We start from the raw sequence: 24,468 nt of genomic DNA on the forward strand, positions 1-24,468 counted from the left end.
CGTTAGAGCTTGTTGAAGCTTTAGTGTAAATGACAGTACTGCGTCTCCTGCAAAAATATTTTCCTATTTTTTTAGTTCTTTTTCTTTTTTGTCATGCGTCCAGCGTCGCTGGGAAGCATGTCGAAAGCAGAAGTGTGCCCATTTATGTCCTATAGATATCTAGCTCCTGTCTGTCTGGGAGGGAATGTGCAAAACCTTATTGCAGTTTTGGACGAGCGCTGGACTCCGTGTGGATGACATATCCGCACTGGCATCATTGAGGAGATGGAGGAGTTTCATGAGAAGTACAGCAAGCACCGGCTCGACCACAGCCTGTAAGCTGCCCAGCTTTTATTTTTTATCCTTGTAGGCAGAGTGACAAAAGTCATGAACGCTGTCCGATCATTTTATCACATTACTGTGTTAGATGTGTGGACCATGTCCAGAGTATGGTCTAATTACGTGATCTGTTTCATTCATAAGACGAATTCAAAAGTGTCATTTTTCTTGCGCCATCTTCCCCACAGACTTGCAACATTGGCTGCGACTCGACAATTGTGCCGCCGCAAGGCGGATTGCAACAAATTGGGAGCTTTTTAACTGGTAGACTGTGTAGAGAAACAGGAAGTCGATGCTGACTATGGCAGGTGAAAATTGGAATTCTGAGAATCGCATGTTGCAAATGTAGAATGTAACTGCAGTAGTTCTGTGAGGCAGTCATGAAAGGAGCTAGTGCTTTCTGCGTCTGCAAGTTTTACGAATAAACTCTTCTACTGAGAAAATAAATGGATGATTGGCTTAGTCGAACTGTGCAGCGCAACCACAGGTACAAGTTCTACAAATTCATTTCAGGCTGCCTTCAGAAGCAGCTCAACTCAAATGTGAACACCTGGCTCTTAATGCTACAGATGTACTTGATTGATTGATTGATTGATTGATTGATTGATTGATTGATTGATTGATTGATTGATTGATTGATTGATTGATTGATTGATTGATTGATTGATTGATTGATTGATTGATTGATTGATTGATTGATTGATTGATTGATTGATGGAAGGGTTTAACGCACCGACGCAACGCAGGCGATGTGGCGCGCTGTAGTGGAGGGCTCCGGATTAATTTTGACCACCTGGGGATCTTTAACGTGCGCCGAAATCTCGTACACACGGGTGTTCTTGCCTTTCGCCTCCATCGGAAAAGGGGCCACCGCGGCCGGGAATCGAGCCCGCGACCTCGTGCTCAGCAGCGCCATGCCTTAGCCACTGAGCAACCGCGGCGGGTGCTAAAGATGTACTAGTGGTTAGCACAGCAGTAAGACATTGGACTTATTTCATCAGGTTGTCATGGTCTTATTCAGTCGAGTTTTGGTGATCAAAAACTGCAGGACGAACGCTAGTTGGTCCTGTCCTAGCGTTGGTCCTGTCCTAGACAAACTGTAGCATTCATTCTGTGGTTTTCTTCCTCTTGTGTTCTGCCCTTGTGCTAGTACAATGCACTGAGTATCTTCAAACCAACTGCATAGCTCAACTTTCTGTGCTTAAGTGGAAAAGGTATTGTACGAGTTGATCAACTTCGGAAACCAGGTAGGAGTAGTAGATAAAGTGTGACTTTGACGTGCGCTGGAAGTTTGGTTTACAAACTCGGTGTGATCGGAATAATAGCACAAAAACATTGAGCCGCCCACAGTTCCAGCTCAACATATACACTTCTCGGTCACAGACTGAGCGAGAAGCTTCAACAGGCGAGGCATTTTGGCGGGAATCGGGCTCCTGCGGAGAGACGGGTGACAGGTCTGTGTCGACAAACCGAATCCACTTGACCCGCTTCCTTCTCTAACTCTTTTTCACAGCCTGAAACCACTTGCTTAGAATTCTGTTACTGCTGACTTTTTTCATCACTTGTGCAACCAACTATGATGATCCAGAGAGGAGTGAGCTAGTTGCACATTTTCTAGGGGGCTGTGTGGCCACACGGCATTCTCATGGGCAGCTTCATCGCCCTCTCGTAGTGCGTATTAGAGAAGGTTTTTCAGTCAGTTGAGTTAACCATAATATGGCATTGAGCCCTTATCCTTAGAGGAAGAAACAGTAGCAAAACAAGGGGTAATTAATGTACTTCAGCTAGATAGTAAGCTCGACCACCGTCGATACCTTCTTCACTGTTCAAGTAGTATCAGGCAACAAGGGCAAGGCAGCTAGGGGCCAGATGTAAGAAAAAATGTTAGGAGGGAGCATGACGTCAGGCGGCACAGCTTTGGCAAGCCAACCTCCTCTGACGCCGCATTCTCATCTCCTCGGGCTCCTCCCGCGCAATGCATTATGTAAAAAGAAACATCCCCCTCGCGAGGGGCCCGATCAAATGCAGAGCATTTCTGCGGGGGGGGGGGGGGGGGGGGCCTGCAAGTCGTATGGATTACGTATTGGTTGTTGTTGTAATTGTTGTCTTCCAGCGTAGACATTGTCGATGAAGTCGATGGTGAAACGTGCCGTGAACCCCCTGCCGCGGCTATGACGCAACACAATCCACTTTCATCCAATCCAATCCAAATCCAAGTCAATCCAAGCCAATCCAATCGAATCCAATCCAATGCCCCTCGCGAGAGAGTGTTATAGCGCCGAAATCGCCACCACGCGAACGCGTGATGCTGACGTCACGATCACGCCACAGATGTTAGCGACCGCAGCGCGCGCGAACGACATATGTGGTTTAAGCGCGAACCGACCGCGGCGAGAGAGCGCGATGCGAGCGCCCCACCTGTTCTTGCGCGCGAACCTAACGCGGCGAGAGAGGGTGTTGCGCACGTCCCCACCTGTTGTGCGCCCGAACCGAACGCGGCGAGAGAGAGGGCGTTGCGAGCGGAGAGAAGGCGAGGAGGATGCGGGGGAGAGGGCGCACCTCTGGCCGACGGTTGAATGAGTCAAGGATATAAGGCACGTTCGTAACCTTCCGTTCTGTGTCGGCTTTGGGGCTCAGTTCCGCCCGCAGAGTCGTAGGATCGAAACCTGGCGCCGGCAAGTATTTATATAGTGTAGGGGGAGCGATGCGGACGCGGACTACGGACGCCAACGCGGGTGACATCGTGAGTTACTAAAATGCTCTGCATTTAAAAAAATCCCAGGCCATCTCCGCTAACGTGAAACCTGGAGAGCGGTGAAGCATGCAGTGTGTGCGGCGGCGGCGAAAGGACGCTTGCCTTATCACGGCCGGACTGCAGGAGCGGCGAGTGCACCCCCGCCGCTCCTTCAGCCTGGCCGTAACCTTATCTGCTCTTTTTTTCTTGCCTACCCAGATGAGCACAAAAGCTGCTGCCATGGCTGCGGAAGTGCCTCACGACTGACGTCACGGACCTAGGGAAAGCGTCGCGTTTCCGGTGCCGAAATTGCAACTGGACACTCGGGCGGAGGCGGCGGCGGTTAAAGGACGCTTGCATTATCTGCTCGTTTTTTCCTGCCTACCCAGGTTGGTAAATACTCTTATTAATCAATTTGCCCTTGCGTTACTGCTGCCACCGTTGCCCCCGTGTTGCCAGTGTCCTGTGCTTTGTTGTTGAGCTGAGTGCTACTGTGTGCTCCTGAATCACGTGCCATGGCACACACATAGCAGTCCTGCGATGAGCCCCTGCCTGACGACGGACGGCTCCTGACATGCAGCGAATGTGAGTCCTGTTACCATATTGGTAGTCTCTCTGGCTGGTCGGAGTCAACATTCAAGACCAAAGGCGAGAGTGGCCGTAAGGCGTGGCGATGCGCTGCGTGTCGCCCATCTAAGCACAAAGGTGGGGACAAAATGAACATGGACCCAGAGCTAACTGCCTGTTTAGCAGACATAACTAGGAGGCTCGATGCTTTAGCAGAGCTGCCTAATCAAGTAGGAGAGATTAAGAAATCCATTCAGATGATGTCCGACAAATATGACGAAATCCTAAATCGTCAAGCAAAGCAGGAAAAAGACACATGTAGTTTAAATAAGCGTGTTGGAAAACTAGAGACTGTTTGCGCTTCCGCAGAGATCCAACACCTGAGAGCCACTGTCAATGACCTTGAGTTTCGTAGCAGGAAGCTGAACATAGAAGTGCGCGGCATCCCAGTCGCACCAAACGAGGATCTGCTGTGTAAGCTAACTGAAGTGGCTAAGTCTGTTAACCTCCCAGAACTGACTGTGAACGACATCGACGCAATTCACAGGCTTCCTACTAGGCCAAACAAAACGCACGTAATTATTTTCCGATTTTTCCGGCAATCAACCCGTAATACGTGGCTGGAAAAGCGAAAAGCTCTCAGAAATAATTCATCAACTGTTTCTCCCACTGAAAACATGACCAAACACAATCGAGAGCTGCTTCGCCGGACAAAAGAGTGGGCAGAAAGCAACGACTACCGTTTCTCCTGGCATTGTAACGGCAAGGTTCTTCTGCGGAAGAGTGAGCTTGCCAATGCCGTGGTTATTCGTTCGGCGGCTGACCTCGACAGGCTGACTATAACTTAACGTGCCAGTGTTTCCGATATTTCTTATCGCCTTTATTTCGTCATGCTTCCTGCAAGTGTGCAGGTAGACGTCACAAGCCTTAAAAACATATGATACTAGCTGCGAACATTTCAACCTCAGATCAGGCAGAAATAAGCAAGATGAACTCTATCAATTTTTTAGTGACACGCAGGTACGGTTTCATGTTATGTTTTCGGAAACGTGGTTTGCTTCGCAAGAGGAGGTGTTTGCGTTTCCGGGGTACAATTCGTACTATATGAATCGTACAGATAGAAGAGGTGGTGGCGTAGAAATGCTAATTTCAAGTTCAATGGATTCTGAACTTATACCTTAATTTAGCAGTATCACTCCTTTCTATGAGTCGCTTGTTGTCAGATGTGGTAATTCAGTTTTTTGTGTGTTACCGCCCTCCTTCATGTAATGTACAGGTCCGCGCAGAAGTAAACGGAGCACGGGAGCGGTGGCCGAACTGCATCGCTGCGCCTCGTATGGGCGCCGACGGGTACCATGGAGCGCCGTTCAAAGAGTGTGTTCGCACTTGCCCCCGCCGCCCTATCTGATATGTTTAATCGCCGCTCAGCTGGCGTGTCATGCTCGGCGAGACGGTCTTCAAAAGGCAGCGCTGGGCCACTGGTCGGCGACTCTGGCTAGTTTCGGTTTCAAAATTGGGGAGATCCTAGCGGCAGGGTGCTGCGGCGTGGTCCTTCCCTTTCCCTCATCGTTTCTTTCTTTACACACCACGCATGCTTCCGCGCCTTCTCACGCATGCGCAACAGCTCACCGGCGCCAATATTTTTTTTTTCTTTCTCTGGGCGCGCACGGCGGGCCTGTTTGGTGCGTGCATAAGCGAGCCGGCGTGCGAAGGGCTGCGCGGGTTGCCTAAACGCCTCCGCAGGCTGAAAGTTTCGCTGCATTATAAAATATATACGAATGTATTCTAAATATGGGGCCGCGGGGGAAGGAGTGTCACCAGTCCTGCGCAGCTCTGTGGTGCAGCAACACAGGGCGAAACAGTTCGGCCAAGTTTCTCGTCTTCTCCAAAAATGACAGGTAAGCAAATTAGCTTTGTACAAGTTATAGTGAATTTCTTAGAAGCTGACCGATTGCACTCTTCTATTTTCACTTCGCACATGTAACGTGAAGTTAATGAGACATGTCAGTTGTCTTGAAGTGGAAACTAATCTGCAAATATATCCCAACCTTGCAGGTACACAAAGTTTTAATAGAAGTAAACGCGCATTCGGCGCGCAGACTCTTGCTCGTAAGGTGAATTTGAGTCGGCATTGCCGTTTTGCGATTGCCTTAGCAACTGCTTGAACGTTGATTCAGGATTCTTATCGATGTATTTTTTATTGTTGTTTCGTGCAGTGGGTTTGAGTCTTGGGTGGGGCCCCAAGTCGAGGACGGTTCGAGACTTCATTGGACGTTTCCTGTGGTGAATCACCTCAACCCCTCCAAAGTTATCACGCTGCTTCTGCTCACAAAGAAGGCAAGCTAAACTGTACGCGCTTCTTCTCATTGACTGCGTACCTATTACCACGGCGATTGTTGGCGCGGGGTGGCGTGCCCTAACCAATTTTTCGGGTGCCATCTTGCTCCAAAACGCATATTTGCGGCAAAACTGCTGCCAAACGTTGCTTCAGTGCTCCGAAAAATCTGACGTAAAACCGCGGTGTTCAATGCCAGTCAATTTGCACAGGGAGCCGTGGAAGGCCAAGCCGAAATACATGCGTTGTCAGCAGCTGCCATTACAAGCGTTTCGCTCATAAAAAAAAAGGTAGCATTGCTAGCTATGCTGTTCAATCTAACCTGCGCGCCCGCGCCATGTCATCTTATCGCGAGTGGCTTTGCTGTTCCATAGTTCTAAAGTTAGAATCGATATCGGACAGGATGAGATAAGAGGCGCTGCCCAGACACGAGCTAGGGAGTAGCGTGTGACAACCTAGCCGATATCTGCAAGTAATGAGCTCGGTACAGTCAGGCTCAATTTGAAGGTTATCGCGGGAGCACCGAGCAAGCAAGACCAGAGCGCCGCACCGTGACACTTTTTTTTTATTTGCGAAGACGAGATTATGCTGCCCTCCATCAACCCTTGGCTGTTGCTTATAATTCGCTCACCCCCTTCTGCAAAGGCCGACTGCCGCAGTTTTTTTCTTCATTCCTTTTTGGGTGACGTATCCGCGTTTTGTTCCTCGGCAACCTGATAACACCGAAGATATCTCTGCATTGCGGCATTTCGGAAGCAAATTACAATTTTTTTTACACAATGCCCCGGCATGCCGGCATAGTTACCCTGAGAAGGTTGCGTATCAGTGTGAAGTATGTCGATGAAAGGATAAAGAAAAAAAGAAACGAGCGTGTCCTTTATCGTTTTTGACGGCAGTGCGCGCATTGCCTGGAACAGCCATGGGAGAAGCAAACCTACCATAATCTCGTTGTGGGTGATGGTAAAAAGTGTCACGCTAAGGCGCTGTCGTCGCGGTCGGTCGGTGCTCCCGCGATAACCTTCAAATTGATCCCGACTGTACATGCCGCTTACAATACAGGAAAACTTTTTTTCTGCGCGTCCCCCCCCCCCCCCCCCCCCTCATAATCAGACTGTTTACGCGCCATTAAAAGAAAAGACGGGTGCGCTCGATTTGTTTTGCGATTGTGTTCTGTATTATACGACGTGGTTGCGCATTATTTTTGTACGCAGATATAATCTAGCAATGAGTGGTCAATAGTGCGGTTATTGTGTTGCAAGTTTTTTCTCGCTGCATTTTGTTGGTGTGAACAAGATTTCTCGGAAGTGTATGGTCGGGTCAACGCTTCCTTTCAGAGTTTGCGTTAACTGTCCCAGAAGGCAGGCGTTGAAACATACCTGTGCGTGCTTTCTTTTAAATTATAGGTTCCCGTTTACTGTGTCTCTGAACTGAAACGAATTTTTTAAATGTTTAAAGAACATTCCCGTCTCGAGGCGAGCCGAAGAAATAAGTATAAATTGAGTGGAACTTTCAAGTTCTTTCCTTCTCCCGCTGAGGTGTGCGCGAAAAAAATATGTATAGTGATTAGAACTTTCGAAGTTATTCTTGCGTAATCAATTATTGTGTACCTAAATGTGCATCTTGCACGTTTTTTTCCTATTCTGCAATGTTGCATGCCTAAATTTGCATGTCATATTTTTGCTTAGTCCCACAGAGTGTACATAAAATGTATGTGCATTATATTTTGTGTAGTGCATGTGTTTTCATGACTTCGAATCAAAGATGTCTTCATATGAATTTTGAATAAAACAAAAGCGAAAAGAATGTTTGTGTAACGCTCCAATTATTATCGCCGCAAAGACAACAATTCCACGCCAGAAAACATACTATTACCAACATGTGTTCTTCGTTCAATTGTTAAACACGTTACTGCACACACATACCAAACGACGGGCGGCGGCCATTCCGAGGCATCGCCGCCGCTCGTCCAACTTTCGCGCCTGGTGCCATTGCCGAGCGGCCCATGAGCAGCGGCAGGCGCGGAAGTTGGGCGAGCGTCGGATGCTGCGGCTGGCGCGCGGCGGCCCGGACCGGCTGCCGCGGTAAAAATGACGTCATCAGCGTCCGCGACCAACCTCCTTTCCCCCTCGCCACTCGTTGCCATGACGATAAATGAACGTTTTTCAGACGCCACGTACCACTAGGGGAGGATTTGGCGCTGTTGGCGCGAATTACGCGGGACCACGGTGCATTCTAGAGAGGCCGCCCCGTGGCTGGGCTATGAGAGGGGCGCTGGTTGCATTGCCGCTCGTAAGCATCAGCGGCGACTGAATCCGCTGCTCATGAGCTGGGCGAAGCTGCGCCCGCCCGGAAACGTTCCTTGTTGCGCGCTGTAAAGGGCGGCATAAAATTGTAGGCCGCTGCGGTTTGGCACAGCATGTCATTGCGATATAATTTATTGTAAGCCGGCAACAAAATTGCCCTGGACAATATAGAGAGCCCATTCACAGGCATTTTCGTTGTTCGAAAAAAAAAAAAAAATCTCGCTTCCGACATTGTTTATTTAAATTGTGAGTTTGTCCCAAGTTTTTTCTGCCTCTCAGTCCAGGTCTGTTCTGAAGAAAGGAAGAAAAGATGTCCATGTGGTGGAAATTCTTGGATAGAGAACGCCGTAAAGCATTGGTACAATCACTGCCTGCTATTACAGCGGGACTCATACGGCGCATACTTTGTTGTCGCATTAAAACCGACGTTGTTATTTTTAACGAGCACCATATACCAGTTCAGACAATGTTGTCAGATTTAAATTAAACTCCGCATTGAATTGAAAAATGGCTTTGCCGCATGACCTCAATGTCTTGCAAATAAGCGCCGTCAGGGCCCAAAATGACCGATGACGAGTATAGTCATGACCGATGACGACCATACTCGTCATCGGTTAATTTGGTACAAAATCTTATCACGGCTATCCTCGTCAACGGGAGCGAAAGGGTTAATGCGACAACAAAGTATGCGCCCTATGAGGCCCGCTGTAATAGCAGGCAGTGATTGTACCAATGCTTTACGGCGTTCTCTATCCCAGAATTTCCACCACATGGACATCTTTTCCCCCTTTCTTCAGAAAAGACCTGGACTGAGGGGCAGAAAAAACTTGGGAAAAACTCAAAATTTAAATAAACAATGTCGGAAGCGAGATTTTTTTTTTTTTTCGAACAACGAAAATGCCTGTGAATGTGCTCTCCACATTGTCCAGGGCAATTTTGTTGCCGGCTTACAATAAATTATATCGCAATGACATGCTGTGCCAAACCGCAGCGGCGTACAATTTTATGCCGCCCTTCACAGCGCGCAACAAGGAACGTTTCCGGGCGCGCGCAGCTTCGCCCAGCTCATGAGCAGCGGATTCAGTCGCCGCTGATGCTTGCGAGCGGCAATGCAACCAGCGCCCCTCTCATAGCCCAGCGCTGCGTTTTGAAGACCGTCTCACCACAGAACAGGGTCTCACCGAGACTGACACGCCAGCTGAGCGGCGATTAAATATATCAGATAGGGCGGCGGGGGCAAGTGGGAACACACTCTTTGACCGGCGCTCCATTGTTCCCGTCGGCGCCCATACGCGGCGCAGCGATGCAGTTCGGCCACCGCTCCCGTGCTCCGTTTACATCTGCGCGGACCTGTACATATGTTTTTACCGTTCCTGGACTCTCTTTTAGAATATGTTAGAGAAAGAAAATACACAGTTATACTTGGAGGTGTCTTCAACATTGGTATGTCAGCCAACAGCACTACTAAATTGGACCTTGAGTCGTTGTTAAACACTCATGCCTGTCAAAACTTTATAACGTCGCCCACGCGACTCACTCTGCAATCAGCAACAATTTTAGACCTATTTATAACCAATTTAGATCTGTCTCTTGTTAAAGCTGACTCTAATCCACGATATTAGCGACCACCTGCCTATATTTATGTTTGTGAGTCAATTCATCAGCACACCTAAACCACTGCGTTCGGAATTTTCTTAGATTTATTACCCCTCAAACGTTACAAGCTTTTAGAGACAGTTTAAGTGGAGCAAATTGGAACAATGTATTCGCAGCAGGCGATTCCAACTCAGCTTGCGACTTATTTATGAAAAGCTCACAGAACAATACTTTGAGTGTTTCCCTGTCAAGACGTGTCAAACATCGAAAAAAAAGTAGAAAACCCTGGATTAATAAAGAATGCCTGAAGCTTATTAGGAAAAGGGACCAATTGCTTAAAACGTTTATAGTGAGTAAATCCCCCGAAGCCCTCAAAGAATTTAAGAAGTATAGGAATTTTGTCACTAAATACCTCCGTGATGTAAAAAGGCAATATTCTGCTACCCAATTTAGCTCAACACAAGGACACACAGAAAAGGTTTGGAAGGTACTTAAAACAGTATTTAGCAATCCATCAGAGACTTTAACAAAAATCGTTAATAATGGTGTCCAACTTCAGGGCCGGGACTTGGCCAATGCATTTATTCACTTCTTTTTTTCAGTTGGTGACAGTACCACCTCCCGCTGCGACTTAAGATATATGACGGACCGAATAAACCCAACCATTTTTTTAGAGCCAGTGTCTGAGAATGAGCTTGTAGCAACATTCCTGACCCTCAGAAATAATAGAGCCGTGGACGCCGACAATATTCAAATGAAACCTGTGAAATTCGTCATTGATATACTAGCCCAGTGCTATACCTTTATTTTTAATGTGTTTGTCAACAGGTGTTTTCCCCGTAATATGTAGAAAGCCAAAGTAACTGCTCTGTATAAAAAAGGTAGTAGAAATGAGATGACAAACTACCGTTCCGTATCGGTTTTACCAGTGTTTTCAAAAGGCTTTGAAAAAATAATTTTGACACGCCTAATCTCTTTTACTAACCGCTTCAGCTTGATTAATTCTGCACGGTATGGTTTCCGTAGGAACAAGTCTACAGAACTTGCGCTACTGGTCCAGAAGGAATTAATTGTAGACAATTTTGAACGCAAAGATATGGTACTTGGGCTGTTCCTAGACTTCTCAAAAGCCTTCGACGTGATTAATCATAAAATTCTGCTTCAAAAACTGGATCATTATGGCATAAGGGTAATTGCGCAAAAGTTAATTAGTTCCTACTTGCAATACCGCACTCAATTTGTTGTCATCGAAGGAAAACGTTCGGCAATCAAACCAATCACAACCGGTGTCCCGCAGGGAAGCATCCTAGACCGTTCCTATTTCTACTTTGTCAACGAAGTTGTCCGAATTGATAAAACAGACCATTATATAGTATGTCCTGATTGATACTAGTTTATTCTTTTCGGGAAAGTCGTGCGTCGAGTTAGGTAGTAGAGCTAATCGTGTACTGACTCAAATTAATTCATGGGCTCTAATTAACTGCCTAAAACTAAACATTATTAAAACGAAGGCTGTTTTATTTCACCCCCACCACACACCCGTTGAGCTTCCCGAAATTCAGCTGAACTACACTGAAATTGAAATCGTGAAAAGCTTCAAATCTCTCGGTGTGTATTTCCCACAAAATATGACATGGGATGATCATGTCAACTATATTGTTAATAAACTATCTAGGACAGTTGGTACCATGCGTCGCCACTGCCACTATTTGCCCACCTCTGTTAATATACTAATATATAACGCCCTATTTTCTTCTCTCTTACATTATGCGTTCCTCGTATGGTCAACAACATCTGCAAACATTAGTCGGCTTACCGTCTTGCAGAAAAAAGCTTGACGTCTAGCTTGTAAAGTGCCCTATCGCAGCCACACCGCTGACTTATTTAGGAAATATCACATAATTCAGGTTCCATCAATGTATGATTAAAAATTATGCCATTCATATAAACTAGGTATATCGAAAAATATCGTAACCAGCATAGCAAACTTAAAGAAAAACATCCCGGCATATAATGTACGCCATCCTGAAGTGTGGGTTGTCGCTAAATGCAGAACTAATTATGGAAATCAAATGTTAAAATTTCAATTACCTGCAGTTTTAAACCGTATAGTAACGTCAGCAAACATTGACGTATCCTGTATACCAGTAAAAGAACTCCGCCTAATGTGTGTATAATGATGTATTGTGGAGACTTGTGCTTGTATCTTATTTTTTGTGTTCAAATGACAATTTAAAACCTCAGTGTGTTTCCCTATGAAGGCTTTTAACTCTTAGCCGCATGCTTTGAACGCTGCCTCGTGTTCCAGGGGGTCAGGGCCTCTCAAGCTGTTTCCACGGCTTTTACCTGTCCTCCTCGTAGCATTTTATTGTTGCGGAATAAATTTCAATTCAATTAAAAGAACGACTATTGCAGGTTCGGACGAGCGGCTGGACTCCCATGTGGATGACATGATCAGCGCTGGCTTTATTGAAGTAATGGAGGAGTTTCATGATAGTTACAAGCACCGGCTCAACCAGAAGTTGTAAGCTCCCCGGCTTTCATTTTTTTCCTTGCACGGAGAGTGAAAAAAGTCGTAAACGCTGTCCGATCACTTTATCACATTGCCTTGGCGTTTTTGCCAAGGGAGATGAAACCAGTCTGGGGTGCAGGTATACAGCTTTGCTGTAAAAGTCTCACATCTTTGAAGCACGAAGCGCTCCAGCGCGAGGTGCAAACAGTGTCCCGGTGTTTCTTTAGCACCCGTTACGTTCTAGTATGAGGCGTAAACGAGTTTCCCGGTGCTTTAGTACGGTGACTACATGAGATGACAATTACAACGACGACGGGAGACGCCACAGCCCTAGCCACTAAGGGGCTTTGCCCGTAAAAAATCACTCTTGGAAAGTGCAGGAGAAAACAGTGGAGACAATTCTAGCGAACGTGGTTGACATGTGTTGTACAAGGTTCAGCAAGAGCTCATGCTTGGGGAGAGCAAAGATAGGCCATTGATAGCTCCACAGAGATGCACTTGCCAATCCTCATATACTACCGCAGAGCCTTGTTGATACGTTTTTCGACTGACTGCCGAAGAAAAATGTATTATTGAAACTTATGCTAACTAAAAACGACCTAAGTGCCAACAAGGCACAATGGCTGGAAATGTGTTAACGAAGGTCTATTGCGGCCAAACCTTGTGTCCAAATGTTGACTTTAAAAAACTGCCTTCATTGCATCCTTTGCGCGAAATAATGCAATGGATAGCAGTGATGACAGTGAAAAACAAAAGCTCTTGCAGGTGCCAAGCGAGCAAGCTATTTTTTTCGTAATAACAAGTGCAGCAAAATTCTCTACAACGTGCTTTACTGGACATTTTCATTTGTACCTGTTTCATCTCTTGTGCCACAATTTTCTTTTCAAAGCTTGTTATTGCTTTGGGGGGTTATAATTTGTTACTCTCTCTTTGGGCTCACAGGGACGCTGACTACATGAAGGGCATCTTCCAGTCCATTGGTTTCAAGGAATTCCACCGACATGAACGGTGAAGAAAAGGCATCCGCCAAGGGACAAAAAGCATTTGCTGAAGGTACATAGCTGCACTGTAAATGCTCCCTTTGGTAATCTCTATCCCCAACTCCTTGCTTGTGGCACATGCTGCAATGGAATCACTACTGGTGCAGTAGAAAGAGTAGGGCTGAAAGCTTGAGGTAACAAATTGTGTAGAACTAAATTAACCGAGTTTAAGACATTTTGGTTAAGTACGCAACAAATATTATTTATTAGGATCCTCTACTTGTGACATTAGCTTGTGTAAAACTAGCAAGACATGAAGCTGTAACTATGCATACAGAGCGCCAGAAGTCAAGTGCAAATGCAACGTCTGATGGTGGCACACGAGAGTAGCTCGTACATTTTGAATTGGCCACTGCAGTCATTGCAGCACATTACCAGTGGACTTTGCATTGTTCTCGTTACGTGCCAAGTTTCGGTTTCATGCGGAAGAAAAAACGCATTTTTTTGCATGTAAGAGCTTTAAAGAATAAAAAAAATTTCAATTTTTCTCTTGCTAATAGCTCTCGAACATGACTAAGTTTTGAATTAGTAAAGTTTTGTTAACCACTAAGCTAATGAGCATGTCACTCACAGTTACTGATGTCTGCCACAGCTTCCCGCTGAATAGGCTTTTTTTGTTTTGTTCCAAAAGTCTAGTTTAAGACCTCTTGAAAGTGTTTGCTCGAATACTCTGTATTTTTGCAATCTGGTAGTGGGAAGTTGGATGACACATAATGAGCTCATCCTGGGGCCTTGTTTGGCATTCATCTATTTGCATCATGAGCTTGTTAAACAAATTTAGTTTCCAAGATATTGAAGGTTTGCCGAGGTCTACGAAAAATGCCTGAATGCACTTGTGAGCTTTTTTATTGCTCCAGGGTTGTGGCTCGTGGAAGCAAGTGGCTAAGAGATATTCCAGAAAGCAGAAAAAGTGGATCGCACAGCGTTTCTTGAGAAGTGAGTTGGCTAAGCCTCTTTTTTTTTTCTTTGACACACTTCAGGCACCGTAAGCAATAGGCGCGAACTGCTGTGGTTGTTATGAGGTTATTGATCGCACAGCCTGATTTTACGACTGGATTCAGTGCATTTATGCATCTCATAACCAGTAATGCGGTGTTGCTTACAGCATCGAGGGAAATGACAGTTAAGAAATGGAGGGCTCTCAGTACTTGAAGGACAGGTTTCCTCTTCAGGATTTCTCACGCATAGTGGCGGGCTCCTGTTTAACGTGAATTACATGCGCCAAAATCTTAACATGCAGATGTTTTGGCTTTTCACCTTCAGTGGAAAAAAGGCTGCCAGAAGTGGAAATAAAATTTTCTCGCACCGTGCGTAAAAATCGCTAGTTGTGCACACAACGCTATTGCCAGCGTGAGCTTGCAGCACAGCGGGAACCAAGCTGGTGAAGTGAAGGTGTGGCCTGCAAGCCTTCATGAGTGATAGTCTTTAATTGAGCGCCACACTCCTCTATCTGCGCTGGGCACATGTGGGTGAGCTATAGTTGACCCACTGCGGTAACTGAGTGGCAAAAGAATTGTGCTGTGCAGTCGAAGGTCTCAGGTCCGATCCAGCCGTGATGGCTGCTTATCAGGTGGAGGTGAAAAGTCAAAATGCCCATGTGTCAAGACTTGGACGCATGCTGACAGTCCCCAGGGTGTCAAAGTTAATCCGGAGCCCTCTGGTATAATACGCCTCATAGCCCATGCGTAGCTCCAGCGCCTTAAAGCCTCAAAATCAAAATCAAAGAGTGGCAGTTGTCATATTGTCACGAAGCCAAGGACGACGCAGTTGTTTGGGAAAGAAACAAGTTTATTGGAGCGAACTTGTGCTCCGCTAACAACTGAAAAGAATACAGAGGCGGCGAAGCAGTGGTCAACAAAGTGACGTACGTGCGTCGGCAAACGTCGCAGAATCGAATACCCCGGCGTCTGCTGTGCAGGCTTTTATCTTTCGGCGCGAGAGTTTCTGGAACCGTCGAATCGCATCCAGAACATTCTAGATCACAGAAGATTATTCTGGGCTAGCGGCGTTAGGGCGAAACACTCTGCTTATCTGAATGAGATAGCGAGGGCGGCATAAAAATAAAGAATGGAAAACGCGCTTTGCATGGGACACAGATAACAGAGACGGGCGCGGCCGGGCATTAAAAACAAACAATAAATAAACAAACCCGTACATGGTTCGCGGCATTACCCCCCCTCTAAGAGTGCATCGACCCGATGCTAAAATAAAACGACAGTCCGAACAAACTGCAACAACAAAACAACAAAAAAAGTTCGTCATCTTGCGTAGTACGGTTTGAGGCGAACCACGTGGACGACTTCGGGTCGCGTGCGTCGTCGTGATGTGCCGGAATCACCACTGGGGATCACTTCGTAGGTTAATTGGCCAACACGTCGTAGAATCTGGTAGGGTCCGAAATACCGTCGCAGAAGCTTCTCACTGAGTCCTCGTCGTCGAATGGGAGTCCAAACCCACACACGATCCCCTGGTTGGTACTCGGCGTCTCGGCGTCGGAGGTTGTAGCGGCCGGCATCCACCAGCTGCTGGTCCGTTATACGAACTCGAGCGAGCTGGCGGGCCTCCTCCGCACGTTGAAGGTATCCTTGGACGTCGGCGTTGAGGTCGTCGTCTTCTACATGCAGAAGCATGGCGTCGAGCATCGTAGTCGGCCGTCTTCCGTCGACAAGCTCGAACGGTGTCATCTGCGTAGTTTCCTGCGTCGCTGTATTGTACGCAAACGTGACATACGGGAGTACTTCGTCCCAAGTCTTATGTTCAACGTCGACGTACATGGACAGCATATCCGCAATCGTCTTGTTCAGACGTTCCGTTAGTCCGTTCGTTTGGGGTTAGGGGGGGGGGGGGGTACGCCGTCGTTTTTCGGTGATCCGTGTTGCTGTAGCGTAAGATTCGTTGCATCAGCGCCGCGGTAAAGGCCGTTCCTCGGTCGGTGATTAGGACTTCAGGAGCTCCATATCGCAGCACAACTTGGTTTATAAAAAACTTGGCGACTTCTTGTGCAGTCCCCCGCGGAAGAGCGGTGGTCTCTGCGTAGCGCGTCATGTAGTCTGTCGCTACGACGATCCACTTGTTCTCCGATCGTGACGTCGGGAACGGACCTAGAAGGTCCATTCCAATCTGTTGAAAGGGCCTCGACGGGACGGTGATCGGTTGCAGAAGTCCGGCGGGTCTTGTCGGCGGCGTTTTTCGTCGCTGGCAGTCACGGCAACTCCGAACGTAGTGGGTGACGTCGAATGTAAGGCGGGGCCAGCAGTACTTCGCCTTAATTTTTGCAGTAGTGCGAGCTGTGCCGAGATGTCCGGAAGACGGGTCGTCGTGGGACGCTTCCAAAATTTCGTCACGAAGGTCTGCGGGGATGACAAGTAGATAATTCGTTCTTGTTCCGGGGCTGAAATGCTTCTTCACGAGGACGGAGGTTTTGAGGCTGAATGCTGGTAAGTTCCGCTTGAACGCTCTAGGCACGGCGACGTTTCGTCCTTCGAGGTAGTCGATTATTACGTGCAAGTCCGGGTCGGCACGCTGCTGGGCGGCTAGGTCGCTCTCCGTAACAACCCCGAAGAACGCGCTGTCTTCATCGGAGTCTTGTGGTGGTGGGTCGACAGGGGCGCGGGACAGGCAGTCGGCGTCGGAGTGTTTCCTTCCGGATTTGTAGACGATTGTAACGTCGAACTCTTGCAGGCGCAAACTCCACCGCCCAAGACGGCCAGAGGGGTCCTTCAAATTGGCGAGCCAACACAGCGCATGGTGGTCTGTTACAACCTCGAACGGTCTGCCATACACGTATGGGCGAAATTTTGAAATGGCCCATATAATAGCGAGGCACTCTTTTTCGGAGGCAGAGTAGTTTTTCTCCTCCTTCGACAGACCGCGGCTGGCATAGGCGATTACGTTTTCGCACCCGCTTTGTTTTTGGACAAGGACGGCACCCAAGCCTATATCACTGGCGTCCGTGTGTATTTCCGTTTCGGCGTTTTCGTCGAAATGAGCGAGCACGGGCGGGCTTTGCAGGTGTTTTTGCAGCTCGCAGAATGCCTTTTCTTGGTCGTCTTCCCAGCTGAAAAGGGTGCTATCTTTTGTCAAGCGCGTGAGCGGCTCTGCAATGCGTGCGAAGTTTGCGACGAAGCGCCGGTAGTATGCGCACAGTCCAAGAAATCCGCGCACGCCCTTCTTATCCTTCGGCCTTGGGAAGTTCGCAATGGCTGAAGTTTTCGCCGGGTCAGGCAGGACTCCCGCGGCGTTGACGACATGGCCCAAAAACTTCAGTTCCTCGTACGCAAAGCGGCACTTTTCAGGCTTCAGCGTTAACCCCGACGTACGGATGGCCTCGAGTACCGACTGCAACCTTGCGAGGTGTTCGTCGAAAGTCCGGGAGAATACCACAACGTCGTCGAGGTATACGAGGCAGGTGTGCCACTTAAGGCCAGCAAGCACAGTGTCCATGACTCTTTGGAACGTTGCTGGTGCCGTGCATAGCCCGAACGGCATCACCTTGAACTCGTATAGGCCGTCCGGGGTTATGAATGCAGTCTTCTCTCGATCTCTCTGTCCACTTCAATTTGCCAGTAGCCTGTCTTCAGATCCATCGATAAGAAGTACCTCGCATGGCAGAGGTGGTCGAGGGCGTCGTCGATTCGTGGCAGGGGGTACACGTCCTTTTTGGTGATCTTGTTCAATCGCCGGTAGTCAACGCAGAATCTCAGTGTGCCGTCTTTTTTCTTTACGAGCATGACCGGCGCAGCCCACGGACTTTTCGATGGCTGTATAATGTCGTCGTTGAGCATGTCGTCGACTTGAGTCCGGAAGGCTTCCCGTTCATGGGAAGAGACGCGGTATGGTGACTGTCGGGTAGGTCGGGCTCCATCTTCAGTTATAATACGGTGCTTCGCCAGGGGTGTCTGACGTAATTTTGAACTCGACGAAAAATACTCGCTGTAGCAACGCAGCAAAGCCAATGGTTTGTTCAGTTGTTCTTGCGGTAGCGCCGGATTCATGTCGAAGGGCTGCGGAAGCTTGAAGGTGTCATCGGGTGTGCGTTCAAAGTCGGCGACCGCAATCATGTCACTTGCTTCTTGCGTTTCTTCGAGGAACGCAATTGCAGCTCCCTTGTTTAAATGCTGGTACTCTTCGGTGAAATTAGTGACCAAAACGTGAGATTGGCGTTGCTTAAAGTGCGCAACCCCTCTTGCGATGGAGACACCGTGGTCGAGAAGCAACCTTCGATCACTCTCTACGATAGCGTAGATGTCAGAAGCAGCATCCTCACAGTAGACGGTGATCATCAAGCTTGCGCGGGGTGGCAGGGTGATGTGATCTTCGGAGATCCTGACAGCAGCACGGTGATCAGGGTTCGGCTGCGGCGTCGTGGAGTGATCGGAGGAAAAAGTTATCGACTTGGTCTGCAGATCAATTATTGCGCAGTTGTCCGTCAAAAAGTCCATTCCGAGAATTACGTCGCGGGAGCAGTTAGGCAAAATAACGAACTCAGCAGGGTACGTGGTGCCGCCTATGGTGACGCGTGATGTGCACGTTCCACTTGGCGTTACGAGATGGCCTCCTGCTGTGCGTATATGCGGACCGTCCCATGTTGTCTTAACTTTCTTCAGCTTCGACGCGAATGAGCTGCTCATTACCGAGTAGTCGGCTCCCGTGTCGATGAGGGCGACTACGTCAAAGCCGTCGATGGACAACTGGACGTCGGACGCCGCTTTCCTCGAGTTTCTGGTGCGTCGGGGCGTTGTATCTCGGCTGTGCGTGTTGACGGTCGGGCACCATGCGTCGTCATTCTCGTCATCTTCTCAGCGGCAGGCTCTGTCGTTTCGGGTACGCGTCGCGTCGTGTCGTCGTCGGGTTCGGGAGTCACGGCCGGGTTAGATCGAGTCGTTGGGCTGCAGGTACGGTGTTCGGTGTGGCCATGCGTCGTTGGAGGGTTTTCGTTTTTTCGCCGTTCTGCAACTTCACCTCCAGAAGTTGCTGCTTTTTTTTCCCCCGCGTGGGCTGGGGGACCTTCCACGTGAGAAGTCAGCATTGTTATGGCGGCTTGGCGACTGGTATGAGTAGGGCGACGGCGAGCGGTTGAAACGCGGTGGGCCACGGCTGGTTTCAGATAGATACTCGTCGATCTCACGTGGTCGTTGGCCAGGGAGAGGGCGAGGTGCGTCGACGGAGAAACCACGCAGTCCGAGTCTCTTGTATGGGCAGCGACGGTAGATATGGTCGGCCTCTCCGCAGTGGTAGCACAGAGGACGATTATCGGGAGTTCGCCATACGTCCGTCTTCCTCGGCGTCTGGTTTCGGGCTACCGGGGGTCGGGCGGGTGACAGTGGACGGCGGTACGGTGGGGCCTCTTGACGGCGTGTTGGAGCAGGGCGGGGCCGACGAACAGCCGCGGAGTATGTCATAGCTTGTGGCTCTCGGGGTACCTCGGATGACGTAGAAGTTCCCAACGCTTGTTGCACTTCTTCTCTAATCACGTCGGTGAGGGAAGCGACTTGGGGCTGCGGCGGCGTAGGGAGAAGTTTCCGCAGCTCCTCTCTCACTATTGCGCGGATAGTCTCGCGTAGGCTGTCGGCCGGGATCCGCGTGCTGCCAAAGTCGTTCGCATTGGCCGCGCCAACAAAGTTGCGGTCATACTGCTTAGCACGCATTTAGCACGCTGCTCGGTGAACCTGTAAAGCGTGCTACCGTAGTGCACGATTTGGGCGTAATGATGGATGCGAAACTGCTCTTTAACGCGCATGTGAACTATCTGACCAACTCCTGTCTCCGTACGCTTGGTGTTATTTCCCGCGCGGCCAGGGATTTCACCGACCGATCATGCTTTGTTTCACTGTATCGCGCTCTCATTTTGCCCAAGCTCAACTTTGCTAGTGCAATTTGGAATTGTTTAAGCCCTTCGTCCTCCCTTCGACTAGAAAGGATTCAGAAGCGCTTTACTAGAACCGTGTTTTCTCGCCGCTCACCTATGAGCCGATATGAGCACGGTGGGCTTCTGAAGATCTTGAATTTAGATGAGCTATCAGCGAGGCACTCTAGTCGCGACCTGGCTTTTCTGTTTAATTGTATTCACTCGAAGTTCGACTGCCCTTGCCTCGTAAGCTCTGTCCATCTGCGAGTGCCAAGCAGACCACTACGGCCACATGGATGCTTTGATGTAGACAGATCAATGAGTTTGGCACCAGCCAGCCGGTGCCAGCTCACCTATAACAGTCTGTTTCTATCTCCTATAGACGTTTTTTGCAGCGATTTGGTACTGTTTAAGCGCTCTCTGAAATGTATGATATTTTGAATACGCATGCTGTGGAGAGGTCGCTCCTGCACTTCTCTCCCTGCTCTCGTGTTTCCTCACATACAGCGCTACCTTGCCCATCTTCGTACGTGTTGTACGTTCCTTGCCATGTTCGTACGCTCTCCTGTGCATACTCCAGACACATCCTCCGAGCCTTTACCGTTCAAAAATGTTTGTGTCTCCTTTCTATAACACTACACTTTTGTATCTATCTGCACTTCCACATTTACCAATTTTTGATTTATACGCTGCCCATATTTGTACTGTTTGTATTCCTTGTATCCATGCATCTATGTATGTTGCCTGTTCGTATTCTTTGTACCTATGTATGCGGTGCATCACCCGAGAAGGCCCTGTGCTGTTGGTGAGCACTTCAAATAAATAAATAAAAATAAAGAATGGAACACGCGCTTCGCATGGGACACAGATAACAGAGACGGGCGCGGCCGAGCATTAAAAACAAACAATAAATAAACCCGTACATGGTTCGCGGCAATATCAATGCCCCCAGTCAGAGTAGACTCGGGGTAGTTGTAATCGTCATGCCAACAGAGCAAACAGTTGCGACCGAGGGTGTGTGGGACGTTTTTAAATGCGAATGCATTTCTTAGTCGGGGGTTGTCGTGCTCCGTCGGCGTGCGCCTGCATTCCTCCAGCGCAAGCGCACGTGAGCGCGCGCCTCGTAGTTCTACCTTCATCGTCGTCGTCTCGGCGCGGCGGACCCGCGCCGCTACAGTCGGGGGTTGTCCTGCTCCGTCGGCGTGCGCCCGCAGGTGTTATCTCTCCGCGCTCCTCCTCGCCCCTAGCAACAGCTGTGGCGCGCCTAGCAACCGGAGCAGGTGGTAGCTCGGGCGGGAGTAGCGGAGGGCAAGTGGAGAGGAGGAGCGCGCTCGGGCGTGTGAGGGCACTCGCATCGCGGAGCTCGGGTGGAGTAGCGGAGAGTGAGTGTAGAGGAGGAGCGTGCTCGGGCGTGTGAGGGCGCTCGCATCGCGGAGCTCGGCGGGAGAGAGAGCTCGCGCGCGGGGCGGGCGTGTTGCGCGGGTCTCTCTCTCCTCTCCGCGTACCCTCTCTCCGCTCGCTGCGCTCGGTAAATGTATACAAATGCAGTGGAGCGCACGCCTCTCTCCATTACTGCTTGCCGCAGCGCACTCATCGGTGCTCCCAATGTATTCGCATTTCCGCACGATCCCCTTCGGGGAGGTGGGGGGAGTTTTTTTATTTCACTTCAGCGGCCTCACACCGTGTATGATAATGGAGAAGCCAACTGGAGTCACAGGCACGGGCATTGATAGAATTTTGTCTTCAGGGGGGCAAACTGGTTGCGTGGCAGGCCACAGGGGCAGGTGCCAGTGGGGCATGGGGGAGGGGGGGCTTTTTTGCACCCCCCCCCAACTGACACCCATGTTCACAGGGGTATACTTTTGCACCGAGCAACTGCCACAGTGCATGAATTCAGTGTGCACTGAGATACGCTGATGGGCAATACAAAATTGATCTGATTGATTGATTGTGCTGTTAAACACGCCGACGCAACTCGGGTGATGAGGCGCGCCGTAGTGGAGGGCTTCAGGTTAATTTTAACCATCTGGGGATCTTTAACGTGCGCGGAAATCTCGAACACACAGTGGTTTTCACTTTTCGCCTCCATCAGAAAAGCGGCCGCCGCGGCCAGGAATCAGACCCGCGTCCTCGTGCTCAGCAGCACAACGCCTTAGCCACTAAGCCACCGCGGTCTCTCTCTCTCTCTCTCTCTCTCTCTCTCTCTCTCTCTCTCTCTCTCTCTCTCTCTCTCTCTCTCTCTCTCTCTCTCTCTCTCTCTCTCTCTCTCTCTCTCTCTCTCTCTCTCTCTCTCTCTCTCTCTCTCTCCCCCTCTATAACCTTGGCAAGAGTTGATGCACAAAAGACGAGCGCAGAGAGGAAGTATGACCATGTCCATTATCCTTGCCATGTGTCCTCGCCTTTCGTGCAAAAAGCCCTGCTGAGATGAAAGGTCAGATCTGATTAGTTGACTTGTTCAGCCAACAGAGGGGCAAGCAGAAAATCGTCATCAAACATTTGCAGTAGTACCGGCATGCCAGCTTTTTTCCTCCCTCTGTGTAATAAAGTTTTCTCTTTTATTTATCTCTATTTACTCTGTGTGCAAACGTCTTCTTTGTGCCATGCGTGCGGTACATACTGCATGTTTCAACTGATAGCTTTAAAATAGGGCAACTAGAAGGGGCGTAGGGCCAAACTTAAAAAATAATGCTGAAATGTTTGTGCCGTCACATGTCTGTCCGCGGCACACTTGCGTGTAAAATGGGAGGGTTTCCGAGTTGGCTTGAGCCATTTTTAGTCATTCCAACTGCTGACTTGGCTGTTGTGCTCAATCGGTGTTGACTGCTGCGCTGCTATCTGTCACAGGGCAAGGAGCCAAGCCATGATCCCCTCCCTCTGCTGGACGGCAACAACAACAGCCAACACCTGTTCACCTGTGACACTGCAACGTCTCGCTCATTGGCAGCGTCACGTGGGAAAGTGAGTAGCACAATCTTGATGTTGGCCACTTGGTTCGACATAGCTGAAACGGGCTTAAAGGGGCCATGCGGGCAAAACACAAGTTTGGTTCATTTGAAAGATTAACTCATTAGAGCCAGACTGACAGCTCTTTTAACGCACACCTCGATCAAATAAGCTACATAATTGGGAAAAAAGGGAATGGCAATGCGACCGACGAGTTCATTTTCCGCAGCAGAGCCTATGATGTCATGTGCCCAGCTCTGTGATTGGCTGAGGCCCACAAAGGCAAACGCAAATTAGGCATGGCTTACAAGCTTGCTCAACGAGCTATTTGCGCCTAAATATAATGCATATTCATTTTACAGCACTAAGAATGGTGCGGTAGACAATGAAATTTACGAAAATACACGTAAGCATAGAAGCACTGCTGTTGGTACTGGGCGCACAATGCTTGTTTTAACTGCACAGCAGTCCGTCGCTCTTGAGTTGACTTACACGACACTGGCTGATTGGCATAAGCGACGTTGTCTTACGTGACCCTGTTTGTTGAGGATATCCCATGTCTCACGAAACGATTACTTTGTACAGTAACAAAAAACAAGCCAGGTGCAAATAGTCAAAAACAAAGCAACGGCGGATAACGGTCCGTGGATGAGTATAGTAGCGCCATCTGGGAGGACTGACGGAAAGCAAGGCTGCAGAGCCAAACGACGTAGTGGAAGTTCGTTTGAATACGCGCCCCTGTGACTTCATGGCAGACGTCCCGAAAATACAATTTGGCAGGAAGATTATTTTAACCTAAATTGATCAATTTCTTAGTGAGTACGGTATCATTTGCGGCCCCCGACAAATGCTGGGGGCACTATAAAACACGGACTCTTTCGAATAAAACAAACTTGTACTGTGGAACCCCGATAATACGACTTTAAAGGGACCGCGCGAAAGCGTCATATGGCCTGTGGGTCATATGACCGGGGTGCGGGTAAATGCCGGCCTAGTAGACGGTCTTACGCGACAGGTGGGCTAAGAACTTATTTAAACTACTATATTTGCGAACCTTTAGCTAAAATCCCATTTTAAAAAAGACGCCTATTTTGTGCCCCCTCCCCTACAAAGCTTCCAAGTATGCCCGCCATCCGCACGCCTCGCGCCCGCGAGATAAAGGCCGAAGTGTCGAGCAAATTGAGAAGGGAAAAGGCGAGTGGGAAACTTCCAAGGCCAAGCGAAACGAACGATAGTACGAGACGGCGATGGAAAAAAAGCGGCAAAGAAAGGA

The 24,468-nt window shown here is 48.9% G+C and overlaps 1 protein-coding gene across 6 annotated transcripts in view; it reads left to right on the plus strand.

Moving 5' to 3' along the window:
* The first annotated feature begins 207 nt into the window (after window positions 1-207).
* The window catches only part of LOC144163422 (tRNA dimethylallyltransferase-like), a 29,364-nt gene continuing 5,103 nt past the window's right edge, over window positions 208-24,468 (plus strand). For 2 of the 6 annotated variants that reach the window (XM_077694402.1, XM_077694401.1), the window contains exons 1-5: window positions 210-314; window positions 12,269-12,377; window positions 13,308-13,418; window positions 14,263-14,341; window positions 23,097-23,210. In XM_077694402.1, the coding sequence (XP_077550528.1) occupies window positions 278-314; window positions 12,269-12,377; window positions 13,308-13,377 (216 nt within the window). In that variant the 5' untranslated portion in view covers window positions 210-277 and the 3' untranslated portion in view covers window positions 13,378-13,418; window positions 14,263-14,341; window positions 23,097-23,210. Of the gene's footprint in view, window positions 315-3,271; window positions 3,638-12,268; window positions 12,378-13,307; window positions 13,419-14,262; window positions 14,342-14,668; window positions 14,799-23,096; window positions 23,211-24,468 lie in introns of those variants that run through there. The other 4 variants (XR_013320924.1, XR_013320923.1, XM_077694404.1 and 1 more) reach the window with 4 other exon arrangements.

Source organism: Haemaphysalis longicornis, unplaced genomic scaffold (genome assembly GCF_048455015.1).
Source record: "Haemaphysalis longicornis isolate Haplotype H1 unplaced genomic scaffold, Haemaphysalis longicornis Haplotype H1 scaffold_12, whole genome shotgun sequence".
NCBI classification, from domain to species: domain Eukaryota; kingdom Metazoa; phylum Arthropoda; class Arachnida; order Ixodida; family Ixodidae; genus Haemaphysalis; species Haemaphysalis longicornis.